The sequence below is a fragment of the Acinonyx jubatus genome, chromosome C1 (assembly GCF_027475565.1).
Source record: "Acinonyx jubatus isolate Ajub_Pintada_27869175 chromosome C1, VMU_Ajub_asm_v1.0, whole genome shotgun sequence".
NCBI classification, from domain to species: domain Eukaryota; kingdom Metazoa; phylum Chordata; class Mammalia; order Carnivora; family Felidae; genus Acinonyx; species Acinonyx jubatus.
The window spans coordinates 83472047-83491829 of NC_069381.1; the positions used below are offsets into that span (position 1 = coordinate 83472047).

Sequence of the window (19783 nt, forward strand, 5' to 3'; positions counted from 1 at the left end):
TGGCTTGATTTGAAATGGTAGACAGTGGCTACCATTCATGGAAATTAATACCCAAATAGGTATCTGTTCCTTGCTCATATCTCCAAACTAAGCATCTTAGAAATTGAAAATCCATCAGGGATTTGGTCTTCTACGTGTAAAAAGTAAAAATTCTGAATCTGAATTTTTACTTTATCCAAATTTGTATCCCCCAAATCTAAAATAACAAAAAATTGGTAGGTTAAGTATGAAAGCAAGATTAAATAAAATTTAGCTCAAATTTAGTGTCCTAGCACTAAATTGACCAAATATACACTTCCAAACTTGAGACCAAGTTAAAAAAAAGAATGTGGGTGCCCCAAACTAGTGACAATTTCTGCCCTGTCTTCTGAGAATTCTGCACAATACTGAACACACAGGGCTGTGCTCGATCTGAGTCATAACAACATTTGTATCTGACCTCACTGCAAAACCTGATGACATGTTTTATGAATGATTTGGTGTTTCATATTTTTCACACCTCTCCTGCTTTCCATCATAAGGTGTGATTAAAAAGGAAGGTAAAATAAATCAGTTAAGCTATTCAAGGTGTCGCTCAACAAGAGGTTCCTAAATCCAGAAAAATGAAATGCTTTGAAAAGCAGAAGAATGTCTTATTTCTCTCATTGTCTGTCTTTTTGTTTTCTCTCAAAACATACAGAAGATAGATAAGATTCACAAAAACATCCAGTGGGATGGAGAAAGGAGAGGAAATCCAACTAATAAAAAATAACGGGCTCCTTATTTCTGAACAGTTAGTTCAGCAATTTATGATATAACTTACAAACTACTTCCTGAGTAATTGTACTTTTGGTTTTTTGTTATTTGTATTAGTCAGCAGTGTATAGACAGCATATACCTTATTTATATGCGTCAGTGGGTCCTCTAAGACAAACTCTTAGTAACCATGTCTTCTAGTGCATGATGTTCTTGTTTCTTTCCAATACCAGGGCCTGTATGCTGTGGGAAATTTTCTGCCTAGTGAAGAGAGTATGTTTCAGCACAGAGAAGCCCTCAGGTCTCTGACAGACCTCAACCAAGACCCCAGCAGAGTATTATCTGCTAAAAATGGCAGCAGCAGTGATGGAATTGCTCACACAGAAGGCATCCTCAACCGAAACCACAGAGATGCCAGCTCACTGACAAACCTCAAAAGGGCAAACGCTGATGTAGAAATCATCACTCCACGGAGTCCCATGGGGAAGGAGAACATGGTTACCTTTAGCAATACCCTACCTAGAGCCAACACCCCATCCGTAGAAGACCCTGTCAGACGAAATGCCACCATTCATGCCTCTATGGATTCTGCTCGATCAAAGCAGCTTCTCACCCAGTGGAAGAATAAGAATGAAAGCCGCAAGTTGTCCCTGCAAGTTATAGAGACTGAGCCTGGACAGTCACCACCCAGATCCATAGAAATGAGGTCAAGCTCAGAGCCCTCCAGAGTAGGGGTGAATGGAGACCACCATCCTCCCAGCAATCAGTACCTCAAGATCCAGCCTGGCACTGTCCCCGGATGTAACAATAGCATGCCTGGAGGACCAAGAGTGTCCATCCAGTCCCGCCCTGGGTCCTCGCAGTTAGTGCACATCCCCGAGGAGACGCAGGAAAACATAAGCACCTCTCCCAAAAGCAGCTCTGCTCGGGCCAAGTGGTTGAAAGCTGCAGAGAAGACCGTGGCCTGTAATAGAAGCAACAGCCAGCCCCGAATAATGCAAGTAATAGCAATGTCCAAGCAGCAGGGTGTCCTGCAAAGCAGCCCCAAGAACACCGAAGGCAGCACTGTCTCCTGCACTGGCTCCATCCGCTACAAAACCTTGACAGACCACGAACCCAGTGGGATCGTAAGAGTTGAGGCTCACCCGGAGAACAACAGGCCCATCATACAGATCCCATCTACCGAAGGCGAAGGTAGCGGCTCCTGGAAATGGAAAGCCCCTGAAAAGGGCAGCCTTCGCCAAACTTACGAGCTCAACGATCTCAACAGGGACTCAGAAAGCTGTGAGTCCCTGAAAGACAGTTTTGGCTCTGGAGATCGCAAGAGAAGCAACATAGATAACAATGAGCATCACCACCATGGAATCACCACTATCCGTGTCACCCCAGTAGAGGGCAGCGAAATTGGTTCAGAGACGCTGTCTGTTTCTTCTTCCCGCGACTCTACCCTGCGGAGAAAGGGCAACATCATCTTAATCCCTGAAAGAAGTAACAGCCCGGAAAACACTAGAAATATCTTCTACAAGGGAACCTCCCCAACACGGGCTTATAAGGATTGAGTGATGGGATTCAATCCCTTGAGCGAACCCCCCAGAAGACCATGTCTTGATTCTCCCTCTGTGCTCTGTTTTCAGTGGATTGGGAAGCCTTCTCATCAAACTGGGTCATCTTACCATCAGCCCAGAGCTCAATGACTCTTGAGAACTACTACATGCAAAGCTTGTAGATTTCACATCAAGGGGAGGGAAAAGCACAATGCAAGAACCTAATTAATATGATAAGGTGAAGAATCTTAAGACCTATCTTCAAACTCAAAAGGTTTGCAGAAGGCAGTATCAGAAGAAAGTGGTTTCCTTCAGTGTATACTATTTTACTTCCTGAATGTGCCAACTTTAGGGATTTTTCTTTATAATTAGCTGTGGGAATCCAGAACACGGTTCCCTACAGCAGAGGCCATGCAGTATTATATATTCATTTTGCAGAATCTGCGCCTACAGCCCAGTAAGGGTGGTGCTGATTATTATAGTACACATACCATGTAAACTCTCAAATTCTATTTAGCTGTGAAATAGTGGCGTGCAATTCCTTGTCAAAGAAATGCTACTGTATTAAGAAGACGCTGGCTGCTTTGTGTTAGAATAGGACACCCCGCAGCTTCTCTGTAGTGGCTCTGTCACAGTCAAAAAATGAAAAAGTTTTGTGCATTTCTTCAAAATTATGCTTTCTTCAACAACAAAAAATGTGTAGGAATATTTTCAGTGAAAGGGAATAACTAGTACTTTTCTACATAGTTTTTTTTTCTTGCTGCTTACTTTTTATTTAAGTGTAGGTACTACTAATGATTCTGTTTTTTAGTGAGTAAATTTGCATAACTTAAAAAATACATTGTTTTAGAGTTTTTCAAAAATGTGATCATATTTTGCATTTTATGGCTCCTCCTTTATTTATTAATTATTTTTTTGATGTCATAGATATGTTTTTCTATTTTTAAAGCAAGAATAACAGTTGACATTCCTTGAGCAAAATATACTGCTGTGAATTTATAAACAAGAAATCTGAACCAACACTTGACATTGTGGGTTACATTGCCAGCAATGTTGGTTGAGTCTACCCTTGGATATCTCCAACCAGCTGGCTTAGGTTGCTATCTTAATCAGTAATCCAAAAACTCTGTTTTGTTCCAGATTAGTAATTTTTTGTATTCTAATAACCAGTAAATCAGAGCAACAGTAGTTAGGTTTTACCTTCTTCCCTAAGATATTTTTGTCAATTGGACATCAACAGGAAGAATCTGGAAAAACAAAATGCAAATTGATAAGTGAAAGTATCTCACAATATAAATTAAGAATGTATTTCTTCAAAATATCTAAATAGACACAGTTTTTGTGCTTAATATGCAAACAACAATTTTGCTACCTATCCTGAATAAAGCCTTCAGCCTAAATCAAAGGAAACAAATATTATCAATAAGAAGAAGATAAAACCAAAACATTTGGAGGTGTTTTCCAACTTAAAAATTTAACTGTGGAGAAATATTTGGTTCTTGGAATTTAGTATCAAACCTTTTTTACACCATTTCTTAAGAATTCTAATATACACTTGGTGATTGCCAAGGGGATAAAAGGTAACAACAAAGCTGGTTGATCTGATCTGTTTTCAGTGAGAACAGAAGGTAGGGGTTGTTAAGAGATAAAGAGTATCACATCATTATCAACTTCTACAGGAAAAGGGCAAAGCTTTCTAGAGTTAACCAACCTCCTAAGAGCATTAGGGATTTAGCTGAAACCAGCAGAATTGAAAACTCTGGCAATAAAATATGATTCAACTATATCCCTTCTGGCAATTTCCTTCTCAGAGAGGGGAGTGGGAGTAAAATGTTGCCTTCCCCACTTCTCACCACCGCCACCATCACGGCACTCCTACTGGCTTTTGCCATTTCATAGAGAGGAAGGTGGACTGGTTTTAGTACTCTGAAGAAAAAATAATAAAGCTGCAGCATTTCAGGTGCAGTATGATATTTCCTAATCTTTCCTATTTCTTAACAAAAGATTTTAAAGTACTTCTCTAGTCATTGAAGGTTTTTTTTTCTTTACATAAATATTGATATATTCTTTTTCTACTCAAAGTGCCAAAGGCTACAGTTTTTAATGACTGAACAAATTGTACCACATTGTTAAGGAAATATAATGATAGTCGCTAGAACTCAGACCTCTGCATGTATATTTGATAATACATCTTTTGTAAAAAAAAATTACAAAAATATTTGTTTACATTCCACTGGTACCTTAATTTAAAATAAATGAGACTAACAGGTGGTATCTCTTCTTAGTGTTCTATTTATCTGATTTGCTAATGAGAGCACTTCTTCCTTTGTTAGGCTGTGCTTTACTGATAAAACCAAGTATTGAATAAAGAGAGTAATTATCTTTTTAAAGTAAATAAAATTATGAAAAAATATATAATATATATAAAGTATTGTGTTTAATAAAATGTTATGCAATGTTTTCCAAACTGATAAAGTTTGTAAAGTGCTATAATGTATTTTGTTAAGTACAGATTAAAGCTATTGTGTGAGTATATTGTGCTAACATCATAGAAATAAAGATTAGATTTCTTCATCAAAATTGGAACATTTTGATTTTTTACTTCAGAGTATGAATGGATAATAACTTGGCTTATAGGAAAACATCTGAAGAAATAAGAATGAATCAGAACTGATTATATTCATAACTGTTTAGAAGAAAGAGAGTTGACTAACAAAAGTTGGTCAAACTATGCCATAATTTTCCCTCATCATTTAGAATTTTTATTTTATGCTTATTAAAGGGGCTCTTTTAGATTTACTTAGGCATAGATATTTTACATATCAATGTTATAAAGCATGAAAACAAAAATACGTCAGGGCCAATTGCTCTGAATCAATTTTTGACTAAGAGTAGTTGATGTGCCTCTTTTCTTCCATATTATTACCCCCCGTGCCAGATTTTCTCTAAAAGAATGCTCTACTATTAATTCCAGGATTGTTTTTCCAAGCTATTAGCATCTGTTTTTTGAGTTTTACTGCTGATACTTTATATGTTTCACTAGAAGGTATTAACAAAAGTTTTTAGGCCACAATAGGACTCATGCTTTAGTCAAATGATCTTGAAGTGGCCCACTTACTGAAGTAAAGTTACAGTTGTTCAGTAATGCCTACAAGTTCATGCATAAACAAGCAACTACATCATGATTTCCACCTGGCAAACAACCATGGTAAGACACTATTCATTATAGAAAACACATTGATTTTAGAGATGATCATATGAATTACAATGTGCATCTTATAATAGTTGAAATGCAATGTTAATATTCTCTAGGTCTTGATTTTTTACCTCTAATATGGGGATGTTCAGCTCTATTATCCCTTCTAAAAGATATCCTAAAGTCTTTTCTAAATTTCTATGGATTATTATTAAGTATTTTATCTAGAGAGCAAAAACTAATGACAAGAGAATAGGAAATAACTTGCTGGTTTAACATGACTAACTAATGAGAATTGTCATCTTTAATCATAAAGCTAAAATAAGCAATACAATGGGGTTGCTAAGAGTCTACATCAACATTTCATAATATGTTAACAATATATAATATGTCAAAATAGGTGATTTGTACCCCTGATCCTAGTACCTTTCTCATCAGGTATCAGGTGAGTGCATTCTGGATTATATACATAAGAAGCTATCAATAGGGGGTATATCATTTCTGTCTTTTACAGATACTTACTTGATATCTATGGGTCATTCCACGTTACAGTTCAAAGGAAATATAAAAAATACATGCATGGTTCAGATAGTAATTTAATTATAAGGAAATCAAAAGGAATTAAAATGGTTTACTCTAAAAGGAAAATATAACCTGGAAAATGGATAATAGTCTATTTCTGACTGTACATTTCATTTCCTCTGTTTATTAAATGTGTCTCCTGACTTTAATCTGTAGAAAGCTTCTAAAATGTTCTCAGATCAAATGCTCCAGTTGGAAGAAAATATAGCTTTCAGTAACAGTATGATATTTCAGATAAGATCCAGTTACAGGAAATCCCCAGTGACCATGCTTTCTAATTGCAAAAGAATATGTAAATAAGTCCCTTGATCTAGAAATGACTTTTATTTCACTGTCCATACAGTTGTTAGTCAATGAAAGCTCTTAATTGTGTGTGATTGTGTGCTGTAGTCCATGATAATGAGGGAGAACTGAGTAAAATTCCATTTAACGAATTTGTTGAATGCCCATTTTATGTCCTTTACTCCCCCTACCTTAAGATTCTCAGCCATTGACTTTGAGAAAACCCTATCTAAACTTTAATGTTAGCTTTACAAAATAGTACAATTGACAAATGGGAAATGAATTTGAAAAAGACAAAGTATGAGAATTGTATTCCCATAAAATCTCCTTTTTCCCTTAATCACTTCAGGACATTTTGCACCCAGGTACTGCCTTTTAGGAAGAAAGCTAGATATTTATTTTCTGTACTAGGAACTCTCTCTCCCCCCTTCCCTCCATGTTGTGGTTTATACCTTCTAGCTTGAGATGCCCCTCTGAGAAAAGATGCTCCATCTTTGAGTAGTAGGAAAATCTAATTCACTCCACTCTCAGCTCAATCTTTCCCAATCTGCAGCTAAAGTTAATAATGGCAGATATTTCCACAGATACTTCTGGAAGTATAAAAATTCTTTTAAAAAATTAACTCAAAATGGGTCAAAGACTTAAGTGTAAATGTAAAACTGTAAAACTTTTAGCAAAAAATATAGGAGAAAATCTTCAGGACCTAGGACTAGGACCAGGCTACCAGTCCTTGGTTAGGTATGTGGCTTGCAAATATCTCTTTTAGCCTATAGTTTATCTTTTCATCCTCTTAATAGGATCTTTCAAGGACCAAATGTTTCACATTTTAATGAGGTCCAATGTATCCTCTCACTTTATGGGCCATGTTTTTAGAGTCAAATCTAGGATATATAATAAATCCTCAGAACTCAACAAATAATAATAAACACAGTAAAAATTAAACAACAGTAAAATAACAACAGTAAATATTAAAGACCAAAAGAGTAAAACCATAAGATAAAAAAAAATGAACAAAGGTACGAAGAGAGGGGCTCCTGAGTGGCTGTCGGTTAAGCATCAAACTCTTGATTTAGGCTCAGGTCATGATCTCACAGTTCGTGAATTCGAGCCCCATGTGAGGCTTTGTGCTTACAGCATGCAGCCTGCTTAGGATTCTCTCTCTTCCTCTCTCTTTGCCCCTCCACCACTCTCTCATTCTCTCTCAAAGATAAATAAATAAACTTTAACAAAAAAGATATGAAGAGACATTTTACCACATTGGATATAGAGATAACAAATAAGTAATGAATAGGTGATCAACATCATTAGTCATTTAGGAAATAGAAATTAAAACTGCAATGAGATATTATTATACACATATAAGAATGACTAAAATAAAAAATGGTAAGAATACCAAATGCTGGCGAGAATGTGGAAGAATTGGATCACTTATCCATTGGTAGTGCAAATGTAAAATGGTATAACCACTCTGGAAACAATTTGTCAATTTCTTTTAAAAAAAAAACAAAACTTTTTTTGTATACATTTATACGACCCAGGAACTACACTCTTGGGCATTTTCCCACAGAAATGAAAACTTATGTCCACATGCACACACAAAATGGTACCTACATATTCATCTTCATTTTATTACTAATAGCCCCAAACTGGAAACAACTCAGATGTTTTACCATGGGTAAATGGTTAAACAAATCATGGACTACTACTCAGCAATAAAACTAAATGAACTATTGACAGCACACTACTTGAATAAATCTCCAGGGAATTATGCTGAGTGAAAAAGCCACTACCAAAAGCTTGCACACTGTACCATTCCACCTCACAAGACAATACAGAGTTGAGTAGCCCATATATGGAGACATGGTTTTGCCATCTGTAACACACAACTTCCATAGTGTCTCCATTTGCCATAATTCCCAGCAGGGGTGGGGTGGGATGGAGGAATTAAAAGATAAGCAGCTTTAAGAAGAAGACATAGAAGTTTCATATGTCATGTGTAATCTAACCAAATGGTGCAAATTAGATCTCCTTGGCGGGAGGAGAGGCGGGGGATATAGTCTCTAGCTGAGAGGCCCCGGCCCAGCTAAAAATTTGTGTCTTCTCTAATTAGACAAAAAAGGATGAGAATGGCTCCTGGGGGCTAAGGATCAGTTCTGTCATACCAGCTTCAAGACCCTTCACAATAGGACCTATAGAGCCTTATATATCACTGCTTCTCCATACAAACCTATCTGCTGCATGAGGCCTGGCTTCCTCATTTGTGTGTGTGTGTGGGGGGGTGGGGGTGGAGGGGTGGGCACCTGAGTGTGAGTGTGTGAGTGTGTGTGTGTGTGTGTGTGTGTGTGTGTGTGGTTTATTTTTAACTCTCTGGAAAGTCTTTGTGCCCCGTTTTAAAATCCCCTTCGTCAGGGCTAGTATCCAAAATCTATAAAGAGCTCACCAAACTCCACACCCAAAAAACAAATAACCCAGTGAAGAAATGGGCAGAAAACATGAATAGACACTTCTCTAAAGAAGACATCCAGATGGCCAACAGGCACATGAAAAGATGCTCAACATCGCTCCTCATCAGGGAAATACAAATCAAAACCACACTCAGATATCACCTCACGCCAGTCAGAGTGGCCAAAAGGAACAAATCAGGAGACTATAGATGCTGGAGAGGATGTGGAGAAACGGGAACCCTCTTGCACTGTTGGTGGGAATGCAAATTGGTGCAGCCACTCTGGAAAACAGTGTGGAGGTTCCTCAGAAAATTAAAAATAGACCTACCCTATGACCCAGCAATAGCACTGCTAGGAATTTACCCAAGGGATACAGGAGTACTGTTGCATAGGGGCACTTGTACCCCAATGTTTATAGCAGCACTCTCAACAATAGCCAAATTATGGAAAGAGCCTAAATGTCCATCAACTGATGAATGGATAAAGAAATTGTGGTTTATATACACAATGGAGTACTACGTGGCAGTGAGAAAGAATGAAACATGGCCCTTTGTAGCAACGTGGATGGAACTGGAGAGTGTGATGCTAAGTGAAATAAGCCATACAGAGAAAGACAGATACCATATGGTTTCACTTTTATGTGGATCCTGAGAAACTTAACAGAAACCCATGGGGGAGGGGAAGGAAAAAAAAAAGAAAAAAAAAGAGGTTAGAGTGGGAGAGAGCCAAAGCATAAGAGACTCTTAAAAACTGAGAACAAACTGAGGGTTGATGGGGGGTGGGAGGGAGGGTAGGGTAGGTGATGGGCATTGAGGAGGGTACCTTTTGGGATGAGCACTGGGTGTTGTATGGAAACTAATTTGACAATAAATTTCATATAATAGATAGATAGATAGATAGATAGATAGATAGATAGATAAAATCCCCTTTGTCCTTCAAGTCTAAATGTCAATATTCCTTTATTTTCAATTTTTCCTTTATTCTAATTTAGGGCTGGAAGGGACTTGACATATCACTCATCCTTCTAGGTATAATAACTGTGGTTACTATGTTTCACACATGAGAAATGTAGAATACACGAGAAAGACTTTACTCAAAATCACACAAGTTGTAGATGTAAGGATGCTGAGGGCAGAGAAGAATACCTCCTGCTCATTTTTTATTCCCTAATCTTTAGCACATCACCTACCATATAGGTTGGACACTCAGTAAACATTCGAAATGAATGAATGAATGAAATATTTATACTTATAAATGCTTGTTATGCATGACCAATGTATTCATTAATCATACAGTTTGTATTATTAATCAATTTGACTGATGAGGCATTGAATATTTACTACACATTAAATTGTAAGCTTTTATAAGCAGCTCTTAGCACAACAGGTGCTTGATAAATATAAGGTTCATTGAATGAGTACAGTATGTTCCATTTACTATAAGTGAAAAATTATGAAAATAAGTAAATAACAGAATTCATCATGTGAAGGAAAGTATGAGAGGATTTGGAAGAGAAAGAAATGGTTGTCCATTTGATTGTGCCCCGAAATCTTACAGTTCTCAGAAATTGCCTCCAAGACTCTGAAGCCAAATATATGTTATTTATATTTTTCTCCTTTTTCTTATTTGAAGCATCTTTTTCAAATGTTGACATTGTATAAGCCAGATCTCTGGAACAAACTGTCTCCTCACAATAGATATGATTTTGCAACAGTTGTTTGTTCAAATGTTTCCCACCTCCACAGAAATCTCAGTGCAGGAAACTGCCAATAAGGAATACTTCTTCCATCATTTAGAAAGAAAGAAAGAAAGAAAGAAAGCAAGCAAGCAAGAAAGAAAGAAAGAAAGAAAGAAAGAAAGAAAACAAAGAAAGGAAAGAAAGAAAGAAAAAGAAAGAAAGCCCACTTTATAGTCAGCATTCTAAATTATTTTTCAAATTCAAAATCAGACATTAGAGTCCAGGGACTTTAGTAATTTCTTTATTTCATGCATATCCACTGGTCTCTTATTCCCACCTAATCCGCCACTTAGGGTATCACAATTATTTCCAGAATTATGGAGTAATGAGTCTTTGGGATCAGGCTGACAAGTGTTCAGATTCTAGCTCCAACTACTGTGTGCCCCAGTTTTCTTGCCTGTATAATAAGCATAATAGTTTAAGGTTGTTATGGAGATGAATAAATAAATATAGGCAAATCATTTGAAACACTGTATGGCAGTATATATGTATTGGTTCCTATTCTTGGGAAATGTTGTATGACTTCCTTATCTCTATTCTTCACTCCTCTCTAGAAATCTAGAACTAAATACACAACTGCCTGTTTGATATCTATCCTTAAATATCTATAATTATCTCAAATTTAACATTTTCAAAATACATTTCCAGGTTTCTATTCCCAGATGTATTTTTCCATCTTAGTAAACCATTGACCCCACTACAGTTGCATCTCTACCTCAATGGCATTATCCATGACCTCTAAGAATGTCTAGTGACCTTAATTACTCCAAATAAAGTCATCTCTAATATTATTGGTACACCAAAATAATTCCTTTATTTATTCAGTTGGCAAATATTTGTCAATTACATTCAACATGTCTATCTTCCAGAAACAGATTTTAGAAATGCAGAGCACTTGAGTGCAATCCCGGCTGGATCACTCACCAATTCTGTGACCTTGAGCAACATCCCTACCCTTCCTGAAAAGCTGGGCAGGTTGCTAACTCAGATCCTATCTTGAGTTTTCCACCCACCAGCTGCTTCTCAGCATGTTGTACTGATATCCGCTTCTTCTAGTCTCACAGTGGCCCACCACTGACTTCTCTGCTTGTCACCATCAAGAACTATTAGGCATGGTAGCTTAATAGGATGCTGTTCCTTTCACATGGATTTAATGAGGAGGAAGATGAAGAAAAGTCAAAAGTTCTTGTTACTGTCCCTTTCTTTTGTTCTCCATACTACCACATATATGCATCTATATAGATGTATTCAAGTAACCACAGGAGATGATAAACATAGGAAGTGAAAACATTAAAACTTTGTGCTAAAAATTAATTTCCTGCAATTAAACAAAAAAGCTATCAAGCATGAAAAGACATGGAATAAACTTAAATGCATATTACTAAGTGAAAGAAGTCAGTCTGAAAGGTTTCACTGTATAATTCCAATTATATGACATTCTGGAAAAGGCAAAACTATGGAGAGAGTACAAAGATCAGTGGGCAACCATTTTATAATATATTTCCGTAGATTTTCAGTACTTCTTTTTACCATTGATCATTCATCTTCCAGATCAAGAGAGAAAAATACTAACAAAAATGTAGTAGAGATCTCTCTGCTAAGATCTTAAAGTGTGTCCTTCCAATTAACTTTCCAATCCAAATGCAGTTATTGAAATAACACATATTATTAAAGGGTGCTTTTATTCTCTTGCCTCTCTAATTAATCCTTCCTCCCCTGTCATTTTTTTTTGCTTTGCTTATATTAGTCAGTGTATATTACCAAATGTCTTGAATCTTCCAGTCTTAAATTTAAATTTTTACCTGTGTCCAAATATATACTGTTACTGATGAAATTTTGTTTGAAAGTAGTCAAACTTTTCTCTTTTTTTAAATGTGTGTTTATTTGAGAGAGAGACAAAGAAAGAGAGAGAAAGAGAGAGAGAATGAGAGGGGGAGGGGCAGAGAGAAAGGGAGAGAGAATCCCAAGCAGGTTCAGTGCTGTCAGCTCAGAGCCAGACGTGGGGCTTTATCTCCCAAATAATCTTGAGATCTTGAGACCATGTGATCTTGAGACCATGTGATCTTGAGACCATGACCTGAGCCAAAATCAAGAGTCAGATGCTTAACTGACTGAGCCACCCAGACGCCCCAAAAGTAGTCAAGCTCCTCTTGATCAATTTTTTAAAAATACATGTGCTTGAGTTAAAGGGCTTTAAATAATTTCATATAAAACAGTGATAATTTCATAAGAAATGAAATGTGGTCCATACTTTAACAATTACACCTTTTAGTAAATACCTCAGGTGATGATTATTCTCACTAACATTTTGGAAACCATTTGGAAACCATTGCAATAGACCATACTCACCAAGTGGACAGGAACTGTGTTTTACTCACCATTGTATTTCTAGTGCTTACTACAGGGCCTTGGCATTGAAAAAAACTATCTATCTACATGATTTTATTAAATCCTCCCAACTTACTAGATATTACTATTTCGATTTGAAAAATGACGGGCAAAAACTCCAAGAAGTTCAAGGACTTTGTCAAGCTCACCAACTAGCTCTTGACAGACCTGATTTTAATATCCAGGGTTCCTGGATTGCAGCTGTATCTTTGATGGTGAGCCACACAAAAGAAATTGGAATTTTCCCCCCTTCATGGAGAATTATCAGGCTCAAAAATGTGCACTCATTCAGCTTGGAGGAGGCATCCAGATTTGGAGGGAGGTGGAACAATGCGTTAAATTCACCAAAATTCCATCATGGGAATTTAGCCTGGAAAACTCTTTATCAGCAGCAAAAAAAATACTGGTTTTTTTCAATAATACATTTGATCAGAAGCCTTGTTCTAATATGAGTTCACTTTATCTTTTAAGATAAATGTAAATCAAATTACTAATTCTGTTTTTTTTTATTATTTTTTAAGAAACACTATAGTTTATTTAGAAACTTTAGATATATCTTGGAGAAAAAAATAAGAGCCTCTCCCAAAATCCATGACCAGCTAGGTCATGACTACTATCTCTAAACTGAGCTTTTAATGTATTCTAAAATTTTTATTAATCAATAGACACCAGGAGCGGGGCAGGAGCCTACATACTCATTTTGTCCCCAAAGTAAAAGGTTCCCAGTAAGCAACCATCCTCCTTCAGCTCTGTTAACCCTGCTCTGTCCACTTCACACATGGCTTGCAAGACCTTGGAGCATCATGATTAAGTGGCCTCATTACCAAGTCGGAGAAATTCTTTCAGTTCCTGTGTTCTAGGTTGTTAGGCATATATAATGGGTGACATGTGGGTTTATGTACACTGACTATAAGAGAGAACATACACCTGTATGTTAGTCAAAGCTTCCAAGTAGTGGCTATATGAATATTTCATGTTTCCTCCTGGCCAATGCTTCTGTAACCTGTTTTTAAGTGATACAAAGAGAGAGAGAAGAGTACAGGAGAGGTAAGTTTCCATAGGAACAAGTGTCACAACAGAAAAACCTGTTAGAGCTAGAGCTTTGCCTCCAGCTCAACTGAACTCACACCACCAGTGTGTTATGAGCAGCACAATTCCCTAATTTAATTGCATTCTACAAAGCCATCTCTAAAATCCTTCCATAAGCAATAAGTATTTACAACTTTCCTTTTCATTAGGCATTTTGCTTTATTTTTTACAAACTGGACTTTTGAATGTCTTTAGCCATGAAGTGAAATAAACTCACCAAAGTCTGAATCCTGTCCTATGTCCATATTGACAAGTTCTTAGGGAATAAACCCAGAACGCAGCCTTACCAGTAAGAGAACAACCACTAAAAATACTCCCCCATATCATAATATACAACATTGCATTATTATATTTAACATAAAATACGTAAAATAAGTGTTATAAACATGGACTCTCTGGCCTCTGAAATAGAAATGTTTTAAATCAGAAAATTAGCTATATTTTTTGTTTGGATTGGTATTATTTGAATATAAGAGGAAAAAAGCCAGCTAAAGCATGAATATCCTAGGAGAAAATTAAGGCAATACAAAATAATTACTTTTTCTTAAATACTAGTTGTAGTAAATATAACTGTTAAAACACACTGGCTACTTGACAGAAGGCATTAAGAATCAAAAATAATAATAAAGTAATAAGTAACTTATAAAACTTTTCTAAATTTACAAGATGAATTAATATGAAATAATTCAACTTAGAAGAAAAATTGGTAATTTACAAATTACTTCTCATGATCAATATAAGAAAGCAGTATTATTCTGCACTATATTTTAAGGAATCAAAGGAAAAATTCCATTTTATAAAGTCCATAATTATCATGTAAACTCTAAGACTTCTGTTTATAGCTTTTGAAAAGGGGTTTAAGTATTAAAATAGCAACAACAGATAAGTTCTAGAAATCTATTATCTTTGAATCTTATTTCTTCTCTCTCCACATACACTTTGTCATAGAACTCTGTGTTCTGTCACTTCTTGTCCTTTAGCCATGACCTCACTCTAGCACTTCTTTGGCCCCCAAAGCTCTAGGTACCCACCCTGCAAGCTTCCAGTGCTCCAATGCAGAATCACTCTTCCTTTTTGTATTTACCTGTCCACATTCCCATTCCTAATGGGCAAGTTTCTCAGAGGTTTGCCAGAAAGGTCTGATTAAATTATTTTGCAATATGATGTAAGTGACTGATGGAAATGTCACTGTGTTGTACTTCCCAGAGTGATATGCATTCAAAAGGGAAATTGGTAATCCCCCAAAATTAATTTGTTGATTCAAATCCTTTGGAAATGAGAAGAAATATTTTTTAATTTAAGTAAACAAATGAATACTCAAAGGAAGAATGAATCTATAGTGTTAGAACATCAGCAGTAACACAGCTGTAGACACCAATAGTCTCTTAATTTGCATAGTTTTTAAAACATTTTTAAGGTTATTTATTTATTTTGAGAAAGACAGAAACAGTGTGACTGGTGGAGGGGGAGAGAGAAAGGGGAAGAGAGAGAGAATCTCAAGCAGACTCCACACTGTCAGTGCAGAGCCTGATGTGGAGCTGAAACTCACAAAACATGAAATCATGACCTGAGCTGAAGCCAAGAGTCTGATGCTTAACCAACTGAGCCACCCAGGCACCCCTTAATTTGTATAGTTTTGACAACTAACTCCTTCACATACAACTATTAGCTCTGCAATAAAATTTTGGAAACTTAGAAACTACCTGATTTATTCTTCACCACCCTGTCCCACAATTCTGAATTTGCAGCACCAGTTACCTTTAAAATGGAAATAAGGATGAGGTTAAAAACAAGAGGCTGTTTGAGTCACAAGAGCCTTCAGATTTTCTTCCTCATTTTCCGTTCCCTACCTCTTCAGAAAACTGAAGATATGTCCTTGAAATGATGAGACAGAGATTTATTTGAGAGGGTAAGAGGTCTGTCCCTTGGAAACATACACCAGAATGGGGCAGAAATCCATATTAAAACTTTCAAGTTCAGTGTGAGTGTATCAGTCACATACTGAATTTTGAAAACCCAATCTTTTTGCTCATTGGGATCTCAGAATGATGACAGGTAGGCTACTAATCTCAGGTCAATGGTAGAAAACTTCATTTCAGAGAATTTGACTGGTTCAAGGAGAAAAGAACTAAAGATACTGCTATTAGCCCAACTGGATTAACCAGCCCAGAGATCAATGAATCAGGAAGATATAATAGTCCTAAACGTAAATGCACCTATTAACAGAACTTCAAAATATGTAAAGCCAAAATTAACAGGACTGAAAGGAGAAATTAAATCCACAATCATAAGTGGTGATTTTAACATTATTTTCTTTGTAGTTGATAGAACAGGCAGAAAAAAGTATTAAAAACATGGACATTTTGATAAACACTATCAAAACTTGACCTGATATTTATACTTTACACACAACTGAAGAGTACACATTTTTCTTAAGTGCACTGGGAAACACTCCCTATGCAGATGATATGCTGTGCCATAAAACAAGTCTCAGTAAGTTTAAAAGGATTTGAAATCATATGCTTTGATACCTTAAGTGCATTTAATTAAAAAATCAATAAGATATCCAGAAAATCTCCAAATAGTTGGAATTTAATCAGCTTATTTCTGAATAACTGATGGAGTAAGGAAGAAATCACAAGGGAAATTAGAAAATATTGCTTATTAAATGATAACTAAAACACAACATACCAAAATTATCAGGATATAGCCAAAGTAGTGCTGATGCAGTACTTAGAAGGAAATTTATAGTTTTAAATGTTCATATATATATATGGCAAAGCCAGTGATCTAAAACAAGGGACTGGGCTAGACACCAGAAATTCAATGGTAACTAAAACACTGTCCATCTCCTGGTGGTGAATATGGCCTAGTGCAATGGTTGCCCTATATTAGCATGAAAAATCACCACCAGGAGTATTTACTAAAATGTACAATCATTAGAATGTAGACCCAATTACAGTTTCCCTTATGAAGCAATCACTGTTTCAATATGTCCTTCACAATGACGATTTCCATGTCATTAACAAACATATGAAGAAATCCAATTTCATTACATATTAGGAGAGTGTTAATTGGAAACAATGAGAATTCACTACACACCCAACAGAATTACTAAATGAAAAGGACAGAAAATGCCAAATGCTGCAAGGATGTGGCACAACCAGAACTCTCACACACTGTTCGTGAGAATTTAAATCGGTAAAACTACTTCGGACAACCGTTTGGCAGTAATGGCTAAAGCTGAATGTGTATAAACTCCATGACTCATCCAAATTTCTTTCCTTAGTATATACCCAACAAAAATGCTTACATATGTTGACCAAAAGCCATGTACAATCATATTCAGAGCAGCGCTATTTGTAAATAAAAACTAATAAACACTACCTAAATGTCTGTCAAGGTAGAACAGATTTTTAAAATGGGGACATAGCCACATAATTAGATACTGCATAACAAAAAATAGGAAAAACTACAAATATATGCCAAATTTGGATGAATATCTTTAAGGAAACATGGAATAAAAGGAGCAGCATCGATAAAATAGTATATACAGAATGATTCTATTCATATAAATTTCAAAAACAGACAGAACTATTGCATGGGGGTTGAAGTCAGAATCATGTTTAGCTGTGGGGGATGGGGAGTGGGGGTGACTGGTAAGAGACATGAAGCTAACTTTTGGAATGCTGGCAATGTTCTACTCTTTGATTCGTGTGTGCTGCTGACATTTGAAGGTTCACATGGTAAAAACTCACTGGGTTGTAGACATAGAATTTGTTCACAGAAAGTTCCTGTTTGTTTTAATTAAAAGTTCAAATAAAAATAGAAGAAATATTTCCCATGGTTTTTAGTTTGATTCATGAAAGTCATCACCAAAGTATCTTCACTATCAGGATTTCTTATGCCTATAATTGCCAGCCACAGTTCTTTTTCTCCTTACATTTAGTTAAAATGGCTTGGACTCTTCATTCACACTTCCTATGTACTCTTTGTGTGTTCAAATGAATGGGATATCATTAACATTTTCAGAGTCAAATAATAAGTTTAATGTTTCATTAAGAGGATAATTTTTGAGGTTAATAATTGACCATGTAATCCCCGTGTATTCCTATGTAATCCTTTTTGAATCAGGCTAGTGAGGCTTACAACTCCCTGAGAGTGGTGGTAGCTACTTGAGTTATGTCCTTTTGGGAATGGAAAGCATTGCTTTCCGAAGCTGAACAAATCTATATTGAATCATAATCCTCCTACTCTGGACCATTGGAGATATCTGGTATAATTTAAAATCTACTTCTTGCACTCTAATCATTTTCTTTTTCTTTTAATAGACATACAGGAAAACAAGTAAACTTTTTGCAAGTTTTGCAAGTAAACTTTTGAGAAGCCTTTAAACAAATATTCATAGAAATATGAGTTATCTTGTGTTCCTTAGTAAGTTATAAATGGTTTTTGTTGTTTAGGAAAATATCCATCTACTCACATTGGTTTATGTTAAGTTAAATTGCAATTTGCCTTGGAATTAGTGCATAACTGATATGAATTTAGTGAATGAAGGATCTTAAATTTCTGACATTCGTTTTATACAACTTCATTGTAAAGCACTGGATATCTACAGATTTTCGAGAAAAGTCCATTCATTAAAACATTTATCAATGGAATATTTGCTTTCTTTTGTTTTACCTTTGATAAATTAAAACATATTTTTTAAAAAAAGATTAAAAAGAAAACTAAATTCCATTCCCACCAGCATTAGCTGTAATTCTTACCGCAATCTTATCAGTGAGCCACAATCATGAATTCAGGAATGACTGCATTAGTGCGCCAAATGTGTCAGCTGAAAATAACTACACAATTAATTGTCAAGGGATTTTATCACTTTGATGGTCATATAATATGATTCCTGGACTCTTCCAAAGGTGTACAAAGTTTGTGCAGTGGTAGTCGTGGAAGACATGGGTCTAGGTCAAGATATCTACCAAATCAAAATGATTTGGACATTGCATTTGAAATAAGTTTAATATTGTTTGCCTTATTATACAGGCTTCTCAAAGTACATGAGTTTTATATTTATCTAGTTTTCTTAAAATAACTGATTTCTTCACAGCATCTTTTAAAATGAGAGCATGCCTAGCTTCATTACAGCTACACAAATTTAAATAAAGTATAATTGTAGATTGTTTTTCCCTCTGTTACCATCTTTTGAAAAATATCCTATTCTTCATTTTTCCCTAATAATTATGAGATATTTTGTGTTTTATTGCTTTCTATTCATAATACTCACATCTTTACTTACACTTTCATGGTTTCTGAATTGATTGCTGTTTCAGTTTCTATGGTAACTCTGCCAGTTGCCTACCTATAAATAGTCATTTTATAATAGGCTCATGAAAGTTCAATTTTTGAATACCCTTCTGCAATAAGGAGAATTTCTAGAATAATAACATATAAATCAAGATTTAGGAAAACAGACATCTTATACTTGTCAGGGTGTAAAAATAGATGACTAAAATTGAAAGTTCAGTTAAATACATGCCGGCAAGCACATGGCAAAAGGAGAGAATACTCGAATATTTAAACGGAAAAATGTACAGTTGGGACATACTTTTCATTTCAGGCTCCAGTGAAAATTCATGATACCTTTTAAATAACATTTGTTAACCACATACAAACCCCCCAGACTGCTTTCCTTTTCTTATACTACTCTTCAACATGATTTTGTAGAAATTGTTATTATACCTATGGATATTATTCCTTGGTTTTATTTATATATATAATAGATTTT

General features: G+C 35.7%; 1 protein-coding gene and 1 long non-coding RNA gene across 5 annotated transcripts in view; one reads left to right on the plus strand and one right to left on the minus strand.

Annotated features, from left to right (window-relative positions):
• The window catches only part of PLPPR4 (phospholipid phosphatase related 4), a 39891-nt gene extending 37446 nt beyond the window's left edge, over window positions 1–2445 (plus strand). Inside the window, exon 7 of the mRNA XM_015073830.3 lies at window positions 969–2445. Within this exon, the coding sequence (XP_014929316.1) occupies window positions 969–2294 (1326 nt within the window). The 3' untranslated portion in view covers window positions 2295–2445. The remainder of the gene's footprint in view (window positions 1–968) is intronic.
• LOC128313936 (uncharacterized) overlaps window positions 1–19783 on the minus strand; it is a 133812-nt gene that overhangs the window by 49868 nt on the left and 64161 nt on the right. For 3 of the 4 annotated variants that reach the window (XR_008295078.1, XR_008295079.1, XR_008295077.1), the window contains exon 2: window positions 3480–3526. This is a non-coding gene — a long non-coding RNA (uncharacterized LOC128313936). Of the gene's footprint in view, window positions 1–877; window positions 1032–3479; window positions 3527–19783 lie in introns of those variants that run through there. The other variant, XR_008295080.1, reaches the window with a different exon arrangement.